Source organism: Amblyraja radiata, chromosome 14 (assembly GCF_010909765.2).
Source record: "Amblyraja radiata isolate CabotCenter1 chromosome 14, sAmbRad1.1.pri, whole genome shotgun sequence".
NCBI lineage: Eukaryota > Metazoa > Chordata > Chondrichthyes > Rajiformes > Rajidae > Amblyraja > Amblyraja radiata.
The window spans coordinates 12,652,580-12,675,984 of NC_045969.1; the positions used below are offsets into that span (position 1 = coordinate 12,652,580).

General features: G+C 42.2%; 1 protein-coding gene across 5 annotated transcripts in view; it reads right to left on the reverse strand.

Annotated features, from left to right (window-relative positions):
- runx1 (RUNX family transcription factor 1) overlaps window positions 1-23,405 on the reverse strand; it is a 173,170-nt gene that overhangs the window by 40,546 nt on the left and 109,219 nt on the right. For 4 of the 5 annotated variants that reach the window (XM_033032539.1, XM_033032541.1, XM_033032542.1 and 1 more), the window contains 3 exons: window positions 5,535-5,779; window positions 3,886-4,042; window positions 2,750-2,854 (listed from right to left, as the gene is read on the reverse strand). In XM_033032539.1, coding sequence (XP_032888430.1) covers window positions 2,750-2,854; window positions 3,886-4,042; window positions 5,535-5,779 — 507 coding nt within the window. Of the gene's footprint in view, window positions 1-2,749; window positions 2,855-3,885; window positions 4,043-5,534; window positions 6,802-23,405 lie in introns of those variants that run through there. The other variant, XM_033032543.1, reaches the window with a different exon arrangement.

Consider the following 23,405-nt stretch of genomic DNA (forward strand, 5'->3'; position numbering starts at 1 on the left):
TATTACAATATAATATTAAAATTATAATATTGGATATTAAATCTTAATTTCCTCGATAATCATTTATGAAATTCCTGATTACGGTAGTTGATCAGGTATGCACGCTTATGGCATCTTGTATTGAATCTCACGCAGCTTCAGTTTATAGAAAGGACTTTGACTCAACCCTGTGGTTTGGCGGTGAATTGAGTTTATTTCTTATCTGAAATCTGTTGGGTTTTTTGATGTGTACTGAACACGAGATCAAAGGTAATTCTGTGGTTTGGATGAATGGGTGAAAGGATAATCTGCCACTCATAAATAAAAAGACTAATTCCATATTTACTCCCCAAAAAATATCCTAACCATGCATCATAATTTATTGTAATTCATGTAGATGTAAAAACCTAATGCTCAGAAATATTCTTTATTCTTGATATTTTCAGATGTAAGCCTGATATATATTTTACAACACAGAATCTACACTTCTACATAGAGAAAATCTGGAATTTGTCATTTACTATTAATTACTACCAGTAAAAATAACTTTAAATTCAACATAAATATTTTAATGTAAACAGCGTGATAACAGCATGATAATTAATTTAGTATTTTAAGAAAAAAAGATAATCACCGAGAAAGCTATATCTTTTCATATTCTTCTAATCATAAGCTCATCATCACTACCTACCTGATGTCCAAACTGCACAAATAATCTTAAAACTTTGAGATAGCTAAGATTAAATACTTCTGATTGAATATAGTCTGCTGGCAAAAAAGAATACTTTTTTAAGTATTAAAATTAAAAGGTAGGATCATTGGAATTACTAATGTCTTATTTTTGAACGATGGCAAATCAAATCATTCCAATACATTTCAGGTTTTGTTGAATCATTTTGTTTGGTGTATTAAACTTAACCAAAGCTTGGCGTTAAGTAAAATAAAGTATTTTGAGATGGATTGTATTCATGATGTTTGAAATGACTAAATCTGAAGTTACCAATGTACCAGTAAAATCGGAAGTTATAAAGAAACGTGATCAAATTAATGATCAATAATACACTCTACAATTTAGTTAGAAACATCATGATGTAAAAGCATCTCAAAACTGAATGTAACATGCACTGTATTCTCCTGTAACTGTGCCACCCTTACGGCTTACTATTTATTTACCACTATCTTGTATTTGCCATTTGTGACCAATTTCATTGTCATCTCTCTGTGAAATGCTTAATATTAACACTACATTAAATGCTATCATTTAGTCTTGCGCTACAAAAAAATTCGAGCACGAACAAATAAGTTCGATAGTAAGTATTGAAATATCAAAGTAAAAATGACACGTTAACCTAATTCTGCAATTAGACCTACTTATGTTTTTTTATTAAATATATTAATCACATCAGTGCTACTTTTTAAAATATTCACCCTGAGTGAATATCTACTCTATGTCATGCAAGGGAGAATAAAATAATCTGCATCGGACACAAAACTAGTCATTTTTCGTTAATTGTTTCGATTCTATTGTATCTTAAGGGCTAAAAACACCATATTTCTTTAATAACGAAGACTAATGTTTCGGACCAATATTAAGATGTGTGCAAATAACATTCTGAAGACTTTTATTTACCTCCTCAGGTGATTTTTTTGTAAAATATTGATGGTCATAATTGTTATTCATTAATATGTAATCAGAGATTCCCTTGCTATAGTCTGGCAATATTTAAAATGTGATATAATTATGTGTGACTAACGGCATATTCTGCAGCAAATACAATTACATCAGAACTGAGCTAAATGATCTAAAGGTGCTTGAAGTGAACTATACATTAGGTTGCTTGCTGTTAAGAGGTCTGCTTTCCTTAATTATTTATTACTGGAAGTGCTTTTACAAATGGACGCAAAATACCAGGAAAATTCCCTGTGCCTACAACTTATAATGTGGCATAAAACCTTCGAAATACAGCCATATTAAAAAGATCTCGGTGAGATGTCTCAATATTTTAAGGGACATAATTCCACAACAATATTTGATCGTTTAAATAAAAAGAACCTTTGGGGAAATGTATGCGTTTGCATTATACACATGGGTAATATAATGCTTTGCTTTAAGCTGCGGCGTGTGAAGATGCTTTAATAAATACTCCGTTTTCGCTTAATTTTTAAAAATCTCGCATTAATATGTTTCACATGTTAATGCTAGTAACGTTTTTTTACTTGGTATTTAATGGATGAAACTTATTTTAAATATATATTCATCAAACTAACCCCCAAAGAATCACAGAGAATTATGAAAATTGTTGCACCTTAAGAATCTTTTGGCGGATAAAGGATGTCATACACCTGATGAATATTTTTTTAAACGCTCGGTATACGTTGACTTATTGTTTATTAAACGTTTTCACTTGAACGATATCTGTTCAATGTGCGCGCTTCATTTATTTCTGCTAACGTTCCTATATGTGGTCCACGCACCACAAAACGATCGGTGGGAATAAAGAATCTTTGTGAAATACTTTGGTTTGTCTTAAGACAACCAGAAGTCACCTGTCTGTGGGGATACGGCAGCTGCCCCAAGCAGCGGATAGTTCTCTAGCGCCGTTGCACATTGTAACATTGGAACGGTTGAAGGGCAAATCGTACAATGGGAAACTGCTCTAGAAACCCCCTGTCTTGCGGTATCATTGTGGAAACATGGTACAGGAGACAGCGCTTAAGTCCCGCCCGTTCAGAGGAATCAAAAAACGTAATGAGAACTTCAGGTACTCACTTCTGGGCTCTCTGGGCCCGTCCACGGTGATCTTGATAGCCCGGTGGTAAGTGGCGACTTGAGGAGGGTTTGTGAACACGGTGATGGTCAACGTAAAGCTCTTCCCTGAAACATGGGGCACAGCAACGAATGAGCAGGTTACAGTAACGTGTAGGGTTCAGGAAACAATGGCGACATGTTGCCCGTGATAAAAACTGATTTAAAAAAATCAGTCCGAACTGAGCACTTTTACCGTTAATTCCAGCGTCTATCTCTAAATACTTTAAAGAACGATTGTCACAGCATTATTTGTTCCTTAACATCTGTTAACTTTTTTTATCACATGAATAAAGTCCATCATTGCAAATTTTCCGTGATATTAGAAGAGCGTATTACAATTTGTAGTTAAGAACAAATGTTCTATTGAATTTATTCAGTATCCTTCATCTTTTAAAATATTGGTTTATCTCAGTTTTTGTCTTTTAAAAGTGCCTTATATTTAACGTGTATTTAAAAATATATATTTTCTTAACGTGGCAGTAAAATGTAATATATAATATCTGGCTTTTTAAGTGGCTTAAATTGATTTTTGCAATGAGTTATAAATTCAACTGCTAACATTGCGGTTTGATTTTTCCGGGCCATTGTGACCGATGGAAATTTTTGGATAACCGCGAAGTTTCAGGGCAAATCCCTGGTTATTCCCAAAGCCGGCATTGGGAGAGAGGGTGAAAGGCCCAAAGAAGCAGATCGGATCGCCTTAAATCGTGACCGTGTGGATTACATGGTCGTGTTTTATTTTGCAAAACTCCCTGCGTTAAAATCTGAGTGATCCCCCCCCCCCCCCCCCCCCCCAAACCGCCTCACCCAAACCTTAACACCAATCTCCTAAAATAGCACCAAGCCCCTCAGCAGACTGTCAATAGTCTGGATATTGTACTGACAGCTCCATGTGGCGGTCGGTGTGGAACTAACACAACCTGATATACATAATCCACATTGAGCAGAATAATGTGTTTATCAGGCCCAGGCCACTTTGCTACCTGATACTCTATTATGTGCGAGTGTTTACGTTGACGGTAGGTTTGCGGGAACATAACCGGCGGGGTAGCAGCGAAGGTGTGGGCAACTGGTCATTCTGTTTTTGCTTTGACTACCTCGTCCACTCCGGCCGACGAATCGCAGATCGTTGAAACGGGCGACCTGGTTCTTCATGACGGCCGTGGCGTTGCGCAGCTCTGCCGAGTAGTTCTCGTCGTTGCCGGCCAGGACCGTGACCAGAGTCCCGTCGGGAACGTCTCCCAGGGAAACCACCTATATTCCGGGAGACGAGCTCAGATCAGGCAAGGTACACAGAGAGGGAGAGTGAGAGAGAGAGAGTGAGAGTGAGAGTGAGAGTGAGAGTGAGGGTGAGGGTGAGGGAGAGGGAGAGGGAGAGGGAGAGAGGGAGAGGGAGAGGGAGATCTCGATCTAGTTCGCGTGATAGAGGGGAGTGAGGGGGTCTCTGGCGCTCGCTCTCTTCTTTTGCTCGCCTCGCTCCTCTCTCGCTCGCTCGATAGCTCGCTCGTCCTCCTCGCTCGCTTCGCTCCGCTCGCTCTCTCGCTCGCTCGCTCTGCTCGCCTGGCCCTCGCGGCCGCCCGCGCGCGCTCGCGCCGCGCGAGCGCCGCGCTCGCGCTCGCGCGCGCGCCGCGCGCGCGCGCTCTTCTCGCCGTGGCTCGGCGGGGGGGGGGTCGCTGCGCTCGCTCTGCGTCGCTCCTCGCTCGCTCGCTCCTCTCTCGCTCGCTCTCGCTCGCTCGCTCCTCGCTCTCCTCCGCCTGCGCCCGCGCGCGCGCGCCGCGCCTCGGCCGCGCCGCCGCCCCGCGCTCGCGAGCGCGCGCTGCGCGCGCGCGCGATCGCGAGCGCGCGCTCGCCAGCGCGCGCGCGAGCGACGAGCGAGCGAGACGGAACTCGACAGCTCGGTGAATCCTCACAACAATTCACTCCCCAAACCCTCCAAATATTCCACATCTCCCCCACCCGCACCCCCTATCCACAAGCAAATTCTCCCTCATATCATGACTCTTTCAGAACAACGCGGAGCCTAATAAATGAGTCAATAACGTTGTAGGAAAGAACTGCAGATGCTGGCGTAAACCGAAGATAGACACAAAATGCTGGAGTAACTCAGTGAGACAGGCAGCATCACTGGAGAAAAGGAATGAAAGCATGCAGAAGGGTCTCGACCCGAAACGTCAACCCCATTCCTTCTGTCCAGAGATGCTGCATGTCCCGCTGAGTTACTCCAGCATGTTGTGTCTATCTTAAGTGAGTCAAGAAGATGAGTACATGCAGGAAAAGTCCCGCTGAGTCTCGCCTGTTCTCACTTCAGTTTCTTATAAAATACCCTATGCGTGTGTGTGTGTGTTTTTTTTTTACTGTACCCTGTTGTAATTCCGTTCAAGACTGTGGGAAAGGCCCGCGTTTGTAGCTGCGAGAGGGAAGGGTGAGCGGGGGAGGAGAGGTGGCAGTTATTATAATCCGGTTTGTAAGAAAACTGACGTTATCGAAGACCATTACAATGTTACTCTGAAGGTAACATCACAGAGGAGAAAATATCTTTAAAAAATCGAGTTATGAATAGTCTGAACCACTTTTCCCCTCTTCATTAATCTGTGCCAAATATTATCATTTATATACACAGAGGCAATGCAAACTTTTTTTTTGTTCTTTAAACTGGGCTGCACGACTCGGTGAAGATTCAGTTGCAACCACCGCAGACGCTATTGAGTTTCACCGAAGTATTCACACGGAGGCACATTGGGTTTACCTTAAATGCGATAGGAAGGGTCTTGTTACATCTCCAGTGCGTGGGTAGGACGGAGCAGAGGAAGTTTGGACTGTCGGTCCGCACCAGCTCTCCTGGGTGATCGGCCAACACGTCGACCATGCTGCGATCGGCCGTCCTCAGTTTGCCGAGAGCGCTGTCCGGCGGCGCCAGCGGGAGAGGGTCGCTCATCTTCGCCGTGCTGAGCGTGGTGGAAGGCGGCGTGAACCGGCGGCTGGTGTTGGTATCTACAGGGATACGCATCACAACAAAGCTTAGCAAATCTCAAAGACAAAAATTCTCAAAACACCGGGCTGCAACTTGGTCCGTGCGAGGATCTCTCTCTGTCTCTCTCTCTCTGTCTCTCTCCCTCCCTCAATCCACCTGCGACCCACAGTCTCTGGAGAGGTGAAGGTTTCGCTCGAGTCTCCGGCGCTAGTTTCGGCCGCAAGCACCCAGGCGTAGGCGTGCGATCAGTTCGACCAGACGCGGGTTAAACTGTCCACCTGTAGACGTCTTGCTGTCGGACCCCCTTTTACTTTGCAGTCCCGGGCCACGGTTCTGATAGACGGCGGCTCTGCCACTGCATATCGAGGAGATGTTAGCCGAAACTGTCGGTGCAGACTATCGAGTAAAGTAAAAAAAAGTACGAAGAGGCGACTTTCTTTAACAAAACAAAAAAAAAAGAAAATGCACGGTGATTTTATCCAGCACAGCAGCTCGCTTGGCAAATTATTCCAAGTTACTTTTTTCCCCTTCCACAGCCAATGAATAATTCTCGCAGCTTTCTCTTTCTAGATCTTTTATTTTTGGGGGCAGCGTGGTTTTGTAGCTCGGTTAGCCTTGTGGCTCTTCTGTGGTTTGAGACGTGCAAACACCACATATATAATCCCCTGACCAAAATTCAAAGCGCACAGAAATAGAGACTCCAGTCCAACGTGAAACTTCGTGCAGCAATCGCCCGCCCCCGAAGATGACTCTGCGCCAGATAACACAAAACCTTTATAAAGTTTTTGTCTTTAAACTTCAAGAAAAAAAAACCTAAAGCAGAAATTGACTTCTTGGCTCATAAATAAGTTGCTTCTATTTTTTTTTTTGCATCGGCATTCCTCCTTTTAAGGTGATGTCCTTTTTTGTTTTGCTGGTGAGTAGAAATAAATGCAACACTGCGCTGGCAGGAGCACTTCAGCGCTTTATGAATGAGCCTCTCTCTCTCTCTCTCTGTCCTTTAAGATTTAAGGTGAATGTCTCGGAATTTCTGCACAAAAACCCCGGCGATGTGTCTCTGCCCGCAGCAACCCCGGGCGATTTGCATATCCCGCCAGCCGACCAATCGACTGCGCGTTCTAGAATCCGGGCCCGGGCGGGGGCGGGACTTTTGGACGGCTTCCAGCCAATGGGAGAGAGCGCCCTTTGTGCTTTCGAACGCGCCCGGGAGCGCGCGCGCGTCTCCGCACGCGAGCCCCCCCCCCCCCCGTGCACGAGCACCAGCAGGCGCCGACTTCCATCAATGGAGCACAACAATGCTGGAGTAACTCAGCGGGACAGGCAGCATCTCTGCAGAGAGGGATCCCATTCCTGCCTGACTGTCCCGCTGAGTTACTCCAGCATTTTCGTGTGCCTGTCTTCGGTGTAAACCAGCATCTGCGGCTCCTTATCAATACCTACACACCCCATCAATGGGAAATCCTCCTCTCTGAAGTCTGAAGACTCTCTGAAGGGGGTCTGAAAAAGGGTCTCGAATTGAAACCGTCGCCCATTCCTTCTCTCTGAAGATGCTGCTTGTCCCCGCTGTTACTCCACCACTTTATGCCTATCCCCTCCCTGCATCTCACACCAACGTCAAACAATCTCCAGTGGGCTTTAAAAACAATTCTCACACCCCATTTACTCCAGAATGAAGATTATTTTCAAAATTAAAACAATAATAATTATCCTCTATTCCAAGTCCATTGATCAAAGAAAGAAAAGAGAAATTTGAGAGGATTCTTCCCTATTTCATGCATTTTCGTCTAAAACCTGCAACATGTTTTAAACGAGCAAATAACCAAAAAAGTCTCGGAAATATTTTGTCTATACGATCCCGACCTTTTTCTTCTTGACTGCGCTGTTTGTATACTGGTAGCTAAATATTTACACATACATTCGTTTTGGAGTTTATATTAGTGATTTTTTTTAAAGCTCTTTTTAGTTCTAAATATCATGTTGTTTTGGGATTCCAGGTTTTCAACGCTCTCCCCACAATTCTAGCACACAAACACACACGTAGTGTAGGGGATGACCAGAGGGCGGAAGTGGCTGGTAGTTCCTAGATCTGGGCATTAGTTTACATACGTTTATGTTCAGGATAAATATAATTTTCAAAATCTTAAAGCTGTAGAAACGAAGGGAATGACAACGCATATGTCATCAGAAAACACTCCTTGTGGAAGATCAAAAGAAAATTAGCTTAAAGGTCTGCTCTATTCTTTGTATTTAAATAAAATAAAGTTTTAGATGTGTTCAAGCACGAGGATTAAGAAATGTGCTTCAAAACACGGAGCTCAACAATTTCCACTCCCAGCTTCTACCGAGAGCACCAGCCACTTCCTGGTGCCTGTGTATTTTTGAGTATGACACTAATGGTCTGACCGCCAGTTGATAATCGCACAGGTATGACTTCAATTTCACACAGTCCCCAGTGTGTGACCCTTTGGAAACCGCAGGAATCCCGCTACTGTCTGCGAGGCTGAGGCGAGAAGAACCGGGGAGCGCGGGGTTAAAGCGCGAGTTAAAACACGATTCGCAGAGCAATGAGCTGAATCCTCGTTCGCTTCCTGTCACGGTGGAAAATGTAATAAATAAACCAAATGCAACAGCAACAAAAAAACTACAACCCACGCAACTCTTCTAGTTTTCTTCAACACAGCAAAACTGCAGCTGCGGTACAGCAATGCCGAGAGATAGCCTCTAGGGGGCAGCAGTGGACCTTCAAGCAACGGTGCTGCTCTGCACAAGATTGTCAGCAAAGCAAAAACTGGAGTTTTGTTTTTTGGCTGTTAAATTATTATTATTTTTTTTGCAGGGCAAGCAATACCTCCTTTTGAAAGAAAAACAGACTGTGCCACATCGTAGGCGAGTTTATCTCCTCACAGATTAAACACTACACTGACTGTATATTTTTTTATTCCACGTGTCAGACGTATCATGTGAGCGAACCACCCCTTGCGCGATGTCTACATGTCTTGGCAGTACATTTCAGTTTCTATAACTAAACAGGAAGAGTCTCAATAAAGATATAAGCATTAAGAAAAACTGCAGCGGCAGCCTTTTTTTTCAGGGAAAAAAATGATTTTCCAGTCGATTTCACAGAATATGCCTCTTTGTGGCTTCAATGCTGGATGTCCAAAACTAACAAGACAATTAGAATTATTGATTTTATTTAACTTCAGAGATTCACATGAATTAAATTATGTTCATAAGATTGAATTATTATTTTGGCAAAATGCACAAGGCGGCAGGATAAATGTCTACTGACAAAATTGCAATAGATTTTTGTTTGTAAAGCTCGGCCAACCTTTTAAAATGCAACGAGCCTCCAGTTTATTCTTTCTCTCTTCTTTGATCCGGCATCAACTAAAATCATCCTCTGTATGCATTTAAACGTCATTCTCATCTGAGGCCTCTGTAGAGAGCGATGTGTTTACAACTTGTTTGCCTTTTATTTTTGATTTTCCTATTCACAGTGACTCCAAGAATTTGAACCCGATATTTTCGCGACGGGTAACTTGTGTGATATATTTCCATTGGCGTGTAATTGATTCCATGCTTCGTCCAAGAGAGCACAACAATTGAATAATTACTTCACATACTCGTGATATTAATGTTAGTATTTTTTTTGCTCATATTTAAATATGGAATTTCGAATGAATTGACCGCCTAATTATCTACCATTACAGCGGATTAAAATGCACCCACATAAACCAAATATCAATACTCAATTTTCAAAATATGTTTCTCTCCCGGCCTTGCAGCAAGTGTTGGTGCGACTACTGACTGAGATGCATCTACATTAAAATAAACTTCAGCCGTTTTTTTTGTTTGTTAAGTTTGGGTTGGTTTGGTTTATTGCAAACTAATGGGTCAAACAATTTCAACAAGTAAGGTAGACAAAAAATGCTGGAGAAACTCAGCGGGTGCAGCAGCATCTATGGAGCGAAGGAAATAGGCAACGTTTTGGGCCGAAACCCTTCTTCATACTTCAGTAAGGTTATCAGAAGCAACAGTCCGGAGCTATATGGTCGGTATCAAAGACAGCGAGCAGTAAGTAGTCTCGTGTGAAGACAGTTTAGTGAAACGGTAGCCAAGGTAGAACGGAAGCTTGGATGGGGTAATCAGAAAAAGGAAGGGTGGGTTTAATAAAGGGAATAATCTTGAGTTGTGCTCAGCAGAAATAGATCCACTTTAAAAACAGTACACCTTAAAAGCCACAGGTTGTCCCAGGGCGTTTGCCCAATTCATCGCTTTTCTTGCGACGCTTTCCCCGACGCTTTATTATATAGGTTTATTGACAACAAAATGCCCCACAGGACTTTGTCAATGCTGTATACCTGAATCAGATGCACGTAACTATATCCGGTGACAAAGACTGTCCCTTCAGTTCGTGTTGCCCGCTGTCACTAGTGTGGTGTGTGCAGAATCTAAGGAACAGTAAAGTTCACATTTATAGAAATGTCATTTTCGTTACTCTACTCGTGTATTCACTCCCGTTTATTAGAGAAACCATGGGTTACGGCGGAACTGCTTATAGAGCGACAATCTAGGAATTATCTATCAATCTTAATGAAGGCGATTAAGGGATTCTGTTAAACTACGCATTAATGCGAATTAAATGTTGCTTAAAAGTTAAAATCTAAAACATTAAGTACAGTTCAATAAATTAATTAGGGTGGGTTATCGTCGTTTTGACTAAAACAGTGTAATATTACACAAATTAAAATGTATTTATCTTGTCTGGCGTAGAGGTTTACCGCCTCTATGTGTCTATTATGTAAATGTGGTCACTAAGGCCTTGTTATCTTAATGAGGAGACTGATTCTTCTGGGGATTATTAAATGTTTCCAGGTCACATGGTGAGTGTAAATATTTGATTAAATTGTCTGGGTCCCTATTTCGTATTCAGTGGGCAGGCAGAGTGGGGGGAAATTACCCTATGATCCAACTTCGCTTTATCGATTTGCAGCGTCCTTCAATAATCCCATTGTCTGCAGTGCCTTCAGATTCTTTGCGAAGCAACCAAATAACAATGCGGATATAATCGAAACGGCCAACCCCAACATCGTTAAAAGTTCAAACCACAAAAATACACTTGAAATCCGAAAATGTATTTAAGTAGATTTTTGGTCCATTGTACAATTTGCCTCAAAGCCACATCTTTTTAAAATAGACCATCGAGTTTTGGTTATTTTAAAACTCTTCTCTTTTACAACACTGACCATTCATAATTCTCTTGGAATCAATGATCAGTCGAACGTACATAAAAATGTGAATTTCCTCCTCCTGAACGGACACAATGAATGGGAAATTCATTGACATGGATGGGAAATGATTTCAATATTATTGTAACTAAAACGATAGACGGCGAGTGTTAAACATATATTTAAAACGCATTTCCCTGGTAGCGATTGTGGGCAGAGCCAAACAGTGCTTATTGCAGGGTTTTATACCCAGGATTTATGGTGGAATGTGCAATACGAGTCGTTCTGTAAGAAGGATAGGTTGCAAAGGACTCCAGTCAGTAATAACCATACTTACTAAATCAATTGACGATGGCATGTTTTTGTTTCCATCCTGCATTAAAACATGGAACCTTATTTGAAATGCAAAGATGCCTTCTATTTTAGCCATCGTTACAACATCGTTCTTGCACACCTTACATTAGAAGAAAATTTGCCACTTGGGTTATTCAATATTCTACACCTATCGTCAAGATCCGTTTTAATTTGAAACTCACCTGCCCGTTAGCCGGCGAGATTAAATAGACCATTACCTTTTACAACGACCCTCTCAATTTTAAACGCGAATTGTATAATTATCGTATAAAATTTTCGCAAAGCGACTGGAATCACAGCATCCCTCGGTGTGGAAAGTCTAATATTTATAATCCGATAATCCTGCTGTTAATGGTATTTCACAGTCTCATTTGTACAATTTTAAACGCGTTACTGTGTTGAAATCTTGGTTTTAATCAAGGAGGCAGTGAGACATTGTGTATTTTAAATGTGCTCTCTGTATGACAGAGTAAGAATTCAAGTAAGAATGTCATTGTTCCGTATCGATACATATGACAATAAAACACCCATGACACCTGGGGATCTATTAGGTCGAGTCTGTTGTGGTTCTGGTTTGGTTCAAGACCGATATAAAGATCACGATCATTTAACCCCAGAAGCCACGACCCCACAAATATCTTGCATCAAATGAGCCACTTCCGAAAAAGAACACTGGTTGCGATATCTAACCCGACCCGACTACAGTAAATGTTTGGGGAAATCACTATTGAGAATGAGGGTACAGACGCCTTCTTGATTTTAAGGGGACCGTCTATGAATGCCATAGCTCCGAGGAAACAAGCATCCCTATAAGATGTTATTGCATAGCTAGCAACCATTGCATTACATCCCGTTCATCTTCTGCACCCAATGTTTCGCTGACCATGGTACTTATGGCTTTATTCACGCACAATGTTACCGTACCCATTCAATACACGCAGCTCGTATTAGAACTTGATAGAAAATTCAACTTAACGGCTCATTAGCCGTTTAGAGTCATAGAGTCACAGAATGGAAACAGGCCCTTCGGGCCAACATTCCCACACCGGCCAACATGTCCCAGCTACACTCGTCCCACCAACCGTTTAGACTCATAATCATAGAGTCATAGAATGGAAACAGGCCCTTCGGGCCAACATTCCCACACTGGCCAACATGTCCCAGCTACACAAAAATGCTGGAGAAACTCAGCGGGTGCAGCAGCATCTATGGAGCGAAGGAAATAGGTAACGTTTCGGGCCGAAACCCTTCTTCAGACTGATAGGGGGTGGCGGGGAGAAGGAAGGAAAAAGGAGGAGCTACACTCGTCCCACCTGCCCGCGTTTGGGTCCACATCCCTCCAAACTTGTCCTATCCATGTACCTGTCTAACTGTTTCTTAAACTCTGGCAGCTCGTTCCATACACCCTGCACCTTTGTTTGAAAACGTTAACCCTCAGATTCCTATTAAATCGTTTCCCTTTCACCTTAAACCTGGTCCTCGATTCACCTACTCTGGGCAAGATACTCTGTGGATCAATTGAATTTATTTTCGAAAGGAAGGAATCAGAGCCACAAGTATGATTTTCAGTTCATCCCGAGAGTTACTTGGAGCGGGATTGTTTTTGGTGTGTGTGTGTGTGTGTGTGTGTGTGTGTGTGTGTGTGTGTGGATCTGGGAGTCTAACCAGCAAGGACGGTTGTTGTTGGCCCTGGTGAAATGTGATGTCCTGGTGAGACGCATCACCCTCACTCTTGTGCCGCTTCCAAACATGTTATTTATTTCACGCTGAGCTCTTCTCCATTTTATAGGGAACGTCAAACTGGGTGTGATAATATGGAGCTAAGTTCTAAGATCACATACAGGCAAGCTGATCACAACACATGAAACAAAATTATGGAAATATATATTTGAAGCGTGACGTACATCTAATCCCTTCGAGAACATTTTTCGTTCCAGATTTCGAAAGAGTTCTTGTCCTGAATCACGGTTAGGTAGAATTCCATGGTTAATGACTATAGTTAGGGCCACAGCTTCCGGCTTTGGACTTCGTTAGTGTTTCGTGTTCTACCGATTTCTGGTCGCATACCTGAATCCAGTTGTCACCTCCCACTCTAAACCGCTTGTGTTTGGCTGAGGGTGTGCTGAAACAGTAGGGGTTTATACACCACTTTAAAATGTACACGTCACGTTTGTTTCCGTACGTTTATGGGCACTCTGATAGTTACAGGGCACTTTGGATTAATTTCCACACAGGCTTTGTGAGCTGATCGTAGAAGCACATGCACAAGTCGAGTGGAACAGCAGTAACGATGAAACAGCACCGTTTACATGTCTTTAATCTGCGCATCTTTCCTCTTTAATTCAGATTGCCGGTCGCTGGGAGAGTTTCTGTGTAGCCCCATTGAGAGCTCGAGTATTCAAATAATTCCTAAACCTCACGCAAATAAATAATCGATTGCCTTGCCAAGAAGCGAGCTTGTGGCATTCAGTTTGGTTACTCCCACAAACCCGAAAGCAAATATTTAACACCATTGCAAGGAAGTCGCTTTCGCAGTTTCTTCTGATACGAACACGGGTTGCAAATCTTATCTTGCTCCTGAACTGCAGAGAGCGGCCCCACTAATTAGCTGCGTTGTATTACAATGCGTTATGTTTCTATTGTTGGGGGAGGTACAAGGCTTCACAGACACGCAGCGAACAGTTTGTTCCAACGTCAGGGCGTTTACACCAAACAATATTATTGTGGTAAACAAACCATCTTGACATCCGCGTTTAGCTCTGCGGAACACCTACATACATACACTGCTTGTGTGAAAGACCGCGGTTTCATCTGATTGAGCGGGGCGTCCAGCTGAAGTGGAAAGTCCTACTAACCACGACTAGATTCGCTTATGCATCATCTCAGCCACAGTTAAAGCCACAACTTAATCTCTCGCGTAAACTCTTCTTTCCACTTAACAGGTCGAGCGCAAGGCCTCTCAAGTAACTAGACTTTGATTGTAGCCTAGCCAACGGAAGACTAACAGTTGCTTCTAGATTATGATAATAGGGCACTTTTTTTTTATATGCACGCATGCAGGTACGGAATATATTTAAGCATAAAAAAACCCCACCCAAGATTGAATTGAAGGTGCTCTTTACAACAAACAAAACCACCTATTTTGGCTCAAGGTGACAACCCGCGACAAACCATGCACACTTATTCGCCGAAGACTTGAAAGACAATTAACGAGAATCGCACAGAAAACAGTGTCATTCTGGTTTTTAAGCAGATTTGTATTGAAACCCCCCCCCATAATGTCCCCAAAATTATTGCAAACGCACTTTAAATCAAGTTCCACAAAACAAAGTCTAGCACAAATAACCAAATTTAAGCTAAGTGATTTTAAGTTGTTCATGCCTTAAGATTTAAAGTGACAACGCCGTTCATTTTTGATGGTTAGACATTTAGCACATGGAAGAAATGCAAGAAAGTAAATGTGCAACATGAATGAGATTCCACACTACCGAAGATGTTGGTTGCAGCTCTTCCGTCCGGCATCAGGTACATGGCCCAGGGAGAGGGTGCGGATAAACCAAACTGCCCCTTATTCATTGTCAAAGTTGGCCAAAGAAGAGGTGGTTAGTGGTGGCGAGGCAGCAGCTGCGAATGTACAGTGCTGGGGCAAGGTGTTTGCTTTTACTTGGACTCATACAACCCTAGAGATTGTTAAATACTGGCAAATTGGAAAATGACATGCAGTCATGCTTAATAAGCTTTTCACTTACCAAACTCACCAGAGAGTTTGATTCAATTTTGCCTCAGGCATTTAAAACCTAGTAATTTCAATTAGACACTGAAATGATGTTCACCTTTTCCATCATGTTATTTAAACGAGTTGCAAGGAGAACTTCATTTTTGTTTGCAGTTAGCAAAGAAACATTTTGAGCACCGAAGATAGACACAAAATGCTGGAGTAACTCATAGGGTCAGGCAGCATCTCTGGAGAAAAGGAATAGGTGACATGTCGGGTCGAGACCCTCAATCAGAGAGTTGGGGAGAGAGAACCTAGAGATATAAAAATATAGAAAAAAAAACTAGACATATGAAATGTTACAGGAAACAAAAAAAAGACGTTGCAGTGGAAAAAAACAAGAATTTTTAGAAGTCAGTGTTTTACCAATGATGAATAAAGGTATTAATTAGCCTGTCGGTCTTGAAAGAAAATAATGCATTTATATATCACCTTTCACATGCCCTGTTCAGGGCTGTGACTAGTAACTCCGCACCACAGTCTCTGTTGTTATTTTGAAATCAATGTAACAAAACAAAGGGTAGAAACAAAGAAAGTGGCCAGCTTGCTTAAGAACGAGGAAGAACAATAGAATTTTATCCAGAGGCAGTAAGCAGACTGGTCTCATAAAAAAAGAAAGTACCAAGGAATATTGAGATGGTGCGAGAAAATAGTTATAGTCATAGAGTCATAGAGTGATACACTGTGGAAACAGGCCTTTCTGCCCAACTTGCCCACACCGGCAAATATGTCCCAGATACACTAGTCCCACCTAATTGCGCTCAGTCCATATCCCTCAGAACTTGTCCATGTACCTGTCTAACTGTTTCTTAAACATTGGGATAGTCCTAGCCTCAACTACCTCCACTGGCAGCTTGTTCCATACACCCACCACCCTTTTTGTGAAAAAGTAACCCCCAGATTCTTATTAAATCTTTTCCCCTTCACCTTGAACCTATGCCTTCTGGTCCTCAATTCCCCTACTCTGGGCATTTGATGCAGTTGATGCATACTAACCACATACTATTTGCTCCTCAAAAAGTAATCTGGTAGAAATGGTGTGAAGGTACAATAAAACCATCAGGACACTGCTTTTATCATTTTGACAGACAATTATTACAAAAAGACCAAAGAGCAAGAGAGAAAGTTGGAAAAACATTACATTCCTGACCTATTGCTTTCCCCGTCTCCTTAGTTGCTATTCATGTTGGGCTGCACAGGGATTCCAGAAGCTGCCAACTTGCACTTTCTTTAGGCTTATGGTAGAGGAAATTGTATTGTCTGCTTTCTTTAGTCTAGTTTAGTGTAGTTTATTGTCGTGTGTACCGAAGTACAGTGAAAGGCTTTTGTTGTGTGCTAACCAGTCAGTGGAAAGACTATACATGATTACAATCGTGCTATCTACAGTGTACAGATACAGGATAAAGGGAATAACGTTTAGTGCAGGGTAAAGTTCGGTAAAGTCTGATTAAAGATAGTCCATGGACCTCCAATGAGGTAGACATTAGTTTGGGACCACTTTCTAGTTGTTGATAAGCTGGTTCAGTTGCCTGATAACAGTGTTAACACATTATAGACACAAACTTGAAGGGTCATATTTGATGGGATATGTGTGGCAGAAGAGAAATTGCAATGGCTCACCACCATTTTTCTGTGTGTCATGGCAGGTAGAGTCACCCTCTCTTCATAAGAAGATGGCAAGAAGTTAGCAAGCAAGTTTAGCAAGTTTGGCGATAAGAATGTGCAGGGGTGGCAAGTCGGGCAAGTGCCGGAAGATTGTTCCATTAGACCAAGCATTGACGATGCCTCCCTTCCCTTAAGCATCAGTGGTCTGCTCTAGCTTCTGCAGCACGCGTTGTTCCATCTTTTCCAGCTCCCACCGCAGCACAACTTCATCTGCTACATTTAGTATTACATCCCTCACTTCCTCCCGTTTTCTACCTTTAACACACTGCAACACTATTACACCCTGAAACCTCTCGGTCTGACACAATCCATGCTTTATTGCAGGGCCAGCCTCACTTGGAGCAGGAAACCACAAGAATGGAGATCCATTCATCCCCATGAACATCACATAATGGACATTGTGGTCAATGAGTTGATGTTTGGAAAAATGAGGGACCAAGTTCCCATGGGTAGACAAAACACTGGAGTCATTCAACGGATCAGGTAGCATCTCTGGAGAAAAATAATAGCTGGCGTTTCGAATTGGAACCCTTTGTCACCTATTCTTTATCTCCAGAAATGCTGCCTGACTCGTACAGTTACTCCAGCATTTTGTGCCTATCTTTGATATAAACCAGCATCTGCAGTTCCTTCCTACACAAGTTCCCTGGGGTATTTTATCATCCTTCATTTATTTCTTCCTCACTTAAATCTCACTCTCTAAAGCTGCTGCTCTTTCCAGAAACCGCCCATCTTCCTCTGCTTATGTCTCTTTCTAAATGCTAAATCATGTGGTGTTTCAGGTCCAGAGGTACCATTGCACTACTGGAGCATAGGGCAAGGGGAGGAAGGAACTGTAGATGCTGGATTACACCGAAGATTGACACAAAATGCTGGAGTAACTCAATGGGTCCAGGCAGCATCTCTGGAGAAAAGTACTGGGTGACGTTTTGGGTCGAGACCCTTCTTCAGACTGAGAGTCGGGGAGAGGGAACCTAGAGTTATAAAAAAAAAGGTCGAAAAAAATCTAGCGATTTGAAAAGATACAAGAAACAAATAAAAATATTTAGTGTTTAAGAAGGAACTGCAGATGCTGGAAAATCGAAGGTACACAAAAAAGCTGGAGAAACTCAGCGGGTGCAGCAGCATCTATGGAGCAAAGGAAAAAAAAGGCTACACAAAAAAGCTGGAGAAACTCAGCTGGTGCAGCAGCATCTACACAAAAAATAAAAATATTTGTAGCTTTTCATATCTCTAGTCTCGACCCAAAATGTTTGCTCCAGAGATGCTGTCTGAACTAACATTTTGTGTCTCTCTTCAGAAGGCAAGGGTAGCTCTGCTAAAGAGGAAGAGTCACTCACCTTAAACTTGCAGAGATGCTGGTTCAGAGATTAACATGGTCCCGGCACCACTACAAATGTGTAGTTAAACAGAGGAACACATTTGGAGGGATAGGTAGAATACCCAGGAGAGTAACTATGTGCTCACATTCTACATTGCCAATGGAAACCAACAATGTAGGAAAATCCCAGAGGTTTTTTCCTTTTGCTTGCCAAGCTGCAGGAAAAGTTAACAAACTTCTAGCCCTTCATCATTGTGGTGTAGGTGACCTGTCAAATTGCAACTACGGAAGTCCAATCAACCAAGTACCACACATTACTACCGAAGCATCTCAAGGCACTGGCTTAGTTCAGTTTAGTTTGGAGACGCAGCATGGAAACATCCTCAGGCCCACTGAGTCCACACCAACCATCGACCACTCTTTCACACTAGTTCTATGTTATCCCACTTTCGCATCCACTCTCTACACATTTGGGGCAATTTGCAGAGGCCAATTAACCTACAAACATGCACATTCTTTGGATATGGAAATAAATTAGAGCACCCGGAGGAAACCCGCGCAGTCACAGGGAGAACATGCAAATTCTATACAGACAGCACCCAAGACTGGGATCAAACCCATCTCTGGCACTCTGATGCACCAGCTCGACACACTGTGCCACTGTGCCGCCAATTGTCACAACCAGGTCGAAAATAGATACCGCTGCTTCAGCAGCAACTTTCCTTTCATCATAAAACCAGATGAAGGGATTTTGGCTGATGTCTGCTTAATGTTCAAATGCATTAAACAAACAAGCCCTTGCCTACAAATAGCATGACCAACACTTCATTCAGGTCAGGACTGATAAGTAAATCCGTGCCACAAAGTCACGCCTCAAAGCCTCCAGAAAAGTACCACCTAACACCCAACCTTGACAGTCAATGACATTACCATCACTAAATCCCCCACATCAAAATCCCAGGGCATTGACCAGTGCTTACTGGACCAGCTGCACATATACTGTGACTGCAAGTGTAGGTCAGTGCTGAGTATCCTGTGGGGAATGACTAATTTCCTGACCACCCGAAACCTTTGCAACATTTACAAGGCACACGTAAGGAGTGTGGTAGAACACTCACCTGGAAGAGAACAGCCTCGATGTTACTCAAGAAGTTCAACGTCATCCAGGCTAAAATGTGTCCACTTGATAAAGTGGCACAGCGGTAGAGTTGTCGCCTTAGGGCGCCTGAGACCCGGGTTCAATCCTGACCTTAGGTGCTCTCTGTACGGAGTTTGTACGTTCTCCCTGTGACTGCGTGGGTTTTTCCCTGTGTGTTCCGGTTGCCTCCCAAATTCATAAGACATGCAGGTTTGTAGGTCAATTGGCTTCTATAAATTGTCCCTGGTGAGTAGGATGGAACTAGTGTATTGATGATGACTGGTCAGCATGAACTTGGTAGACCAAAGTGCCTGTTTCCACGCTGTATCTCTAGACTAAACTAAAAACTAAACAAATGTGTCTCCATCTACGATCCTGAACCTGCATTCCTTCATTCCAGATGTCTGCACTGTGTGCCTTCCACAGAAAGCACTGCATTTACTTGCCGAGGTTACATTGAGAGCAATTCCCAACCCTACAACATCAAGAACCAGGGGCAGCAGGTGCATGGGAACCTGCATTTCCACCTTCCAAGCCGAACGCCAACCTGACTTAGAAACAAAGAACCAGCTCTTCATCGTAACTAGCTCTTCATCCTGAAACCCCCACCCAATGTCACTGTGGGAGTACCTTTAATCGTGAGAGATATGCTAACTTAATGGTTCACCACCACCATCTTGAGGATGGGCAATAAATCTTAACCCTGCCTGCAATGACGGCATCACCAAAAAACAGGAGTAATAGAATCAACAAAGGTGCCCCTCATATTCATTAATTGCAAGGAAGGAAACCTTGACAAACAGTTCGGTGAAATTTGTATATTATGAGAATGAGACATTTACAGAGAACCTATTTCAGCACAACTTTGTTTATTTGCTGCCTCCTTCCAGCCCCCAGTTCCTGCTGACGTGCTGTTTATTCAAGTCGCCTATTTAGTTAGCAATTTATTTGGATATGAGAATAGAAGATTGGAACTAGGAGTGATAAAAGGCCATTCAGCCCATCCAGCTCACCCACTCATCTTAGGTAACATTCTGGACCGGAACAGATTATTTGATCTTCATTGCTGCCAATTTCATACCCCTCTGTCGCTTGTTGAATTGGGAAGATGTCCAGTTCTGTTTCAATGCTTCATTTATTTAAATATTAATAAATATAACTAGCTATTTGCCAGTCACACATGGCGAAGGCCTCGAAATTACAGGATCATTCATACAAATTGTATGTATTGCGTGGGTTAATGTCTTTACATCAAGGGGGTAGTTATTCAGTAGTAAGAGATTAAATAGAAAAACAACTTTCAATGTATGAATACCTCATAAGTGGTGCTGCTGCATATTGAGTGTACAGTTAAAATTTGGCCAAATAAAGGGCGATGTTTACAGATTGGTCTCTTTTACCAGAACTGGATGATTGTTCAAGGTTGTTTTGGCACTTAGCTCTTGTTTTCTGGTCAGTTTAGGCTGATTTTTATGAAATGCTATATTCAGTTTCACATCTCCGACCTATACATTGGTTTTGCTCCTTTGGAATCTTAGCATGCCAGACTTATGGAATTATGTCTGCAGTGTTCCACACATCTGCAGCAGGTTTACCCGTGTTTCTTCTGAAACAGGGTTGGAGTGAATCAACAGGTATATATTTGGGGTAAAGGCAAATGCATGTGCTTGATGTGTAATGACCTGAAGGACGATGGAAGGCCTGCTTCATTTCCACCTGACCCCAGAATTGAGTGGAGGAGCTAATAATGAGGGAAATTAGATCATAGAGTCAAACAGCATGGAAACAGGCCCTTAGACCCAACTTGCCCACACCGACCAAAATGTCCCATCTACACTAATCCCACCTGCCTACATTTGGCCCATATCCCTCCAAACCTGTCCTCTCCATGTACCTGTCCAAGTGTTTCTTAAACGTCGCAACAATCCATGCCTCAACTGTCTCCTCTGGCAGCTAGTTCCATACACGCACCACCCTTTGTGTGAAAAAGTTACCCCTCAGATTCCTATTAAATCTTTCCCTTCACCTTAAACCGAAAACCTTAAACCTTAAACCATTAGTTAGGCCTAAATCTCATGATTAGTCTCCAATGATAATCACTAAATAGGAATATTACCATTGTATTGGACAGCCTGGAGCTTACTTGGAACAGGAGCCACTCCAGTTCATCGAGTGCAACGAGTGCTTGGACCTGACTTTGGACTTTATGTAAATGGCGCCAAAATATGACGACACGTGCATTTGTGATCTATGCAACAAAGAATGTTACTCTGCAGTGCGCATGTGACAATAAAACACCACTGACCTTCGAAATGCAGAGAGCTTTTTGCTTAGATTTAAGATTAAGGACTACCCAGTTGGGTTTGTGGGTATGGGGAGATAGGACAGTTGGAACTAAAGAAATATTTTACCCATTCAGTAATGAAACTTAGGGAAGAGTGGAAAATAAACACAAGAGAGTAATGAAGAAAATAAATCACCGCACAAAACCCAAAATCTTCACCTCATTTGGTTGCTCAAACCCATCATAAACAAATGACGTTATACTTAGTTATTCTTGTACGATAGTTCTTCATCCAATATTAATGGACAACGGGTACCTCACAAGTTAATTTATTAAGAAGCAAGCCACACATAAATTAGTATTGCGCCAAGGGAATGTCCGATTAGATAGACTAAAGGTCTTGTCCTGTCTGAAACTATTATTGTTACTGAACAGCAACTTAATAAGAGCAGCAATAATAAGTGGCAGTAGTTTGCACCTTCTTGTGTTGTGTGTTTCACAATCGTTTCCTTTCCATCTAACAAGTAAGGCAATAATATTTGGCAATGTGTGTTATTGTGACAGTTCGACTACTGATTGTTAGCCCGGTGTTACAGCAACTTATAAACAAGGTGTTTCCTGATGAAACGCAGTCTACAGGCTCTGCTGCCTTCGCTGTGTTTCGATGAGATAAAGGACTTCAACCAGACATGATCTCCACACAAAGCCACCACTGAGAAGTAGGATAAGGTTATCACTGTCGTTGTTCAACACCCACTAGCGCCATCACCACCTCCTCTTCTCAACCCCCAGCACATATAGCCAGTGTTTCAGCCTGTCCAATCATTCTGATGAGGCTGCAGGGCACACCGTTTTTTTTTTGCACTTTATTTGAAGGCAGAGTTTCAGATTGAAAAACTCAACCTTTGTTCTGTTTAATAATTCAAATGGGAGTATTGTGAGGATACTCTTAACTGCAACTTAAAAGTAATTAATTGATTTTCTGACATATCACTTAACAATGTATTGCACTGACATGAAGTTGGGATCTTCTGTTGATTGGAATGGATAATTTGATGGTAACTCATGCATTAATTTAGCATGGAAAGTCTAGAAAACCTTTTTCTATTCCAGCTGGAAGAATTAATTAGTTTTCTGGAGATAGAAACTTTTTCTTTGCTGCTTGCTGTTGAACTCTAACAATCCACATCCTTTTGCATTTAGAGATTAATATTCTTTTTGCCACAGACGCGATAGGTAGACGAGTCTTTATTTAGTTCTGTATTTTATAAATTTCTTTATTATCTCTGCATGTGAAAAGTGTAACATTTATTTCTTGCAAGACAAAAAAAATATATAGCAGGCTGCTAGATTGAAGAGAACAAAATTGTTATCTCTTAGGGCATCAGTGAGTTACCATAAATTACCACAATGTAGGGTGGGCGATTTTATAATGGATGTGGAAGCTGGAACATTGATGAAGATTACATCTTTGAGAAATGTGGTAGTTTTATGCCTTAGACTAGATTACGAATAAAGGAAACAGGAAAAAGGAACTGATTGTGGCAATGGATTAGCTACTGGATTTGCAACAGTGTGACTTGAGTCCCTAGTCTACTGAAGGCTATGAAAGCTGTTATTATTTGCTGGTGTAAATCTTCTTCAAGGGTTCATAGAAACATAGAAACATAGAAAATAGATGCAGGAGTAGGCCATTCGAGCCTGCACCGCCATTCAATATGATCATGGCTGATCATCCAACTCAGTATCCTGTACCTGCTTTCTCTCCATACCCCCTGATCCCTTTAGCCACAAGGGCCACATCTAACTCCCTCTTAAATATAGCCAATGAACTGGCCTCAAGTACATTCTGTGGCAGAGAATTCCAGAGATTCACCACTC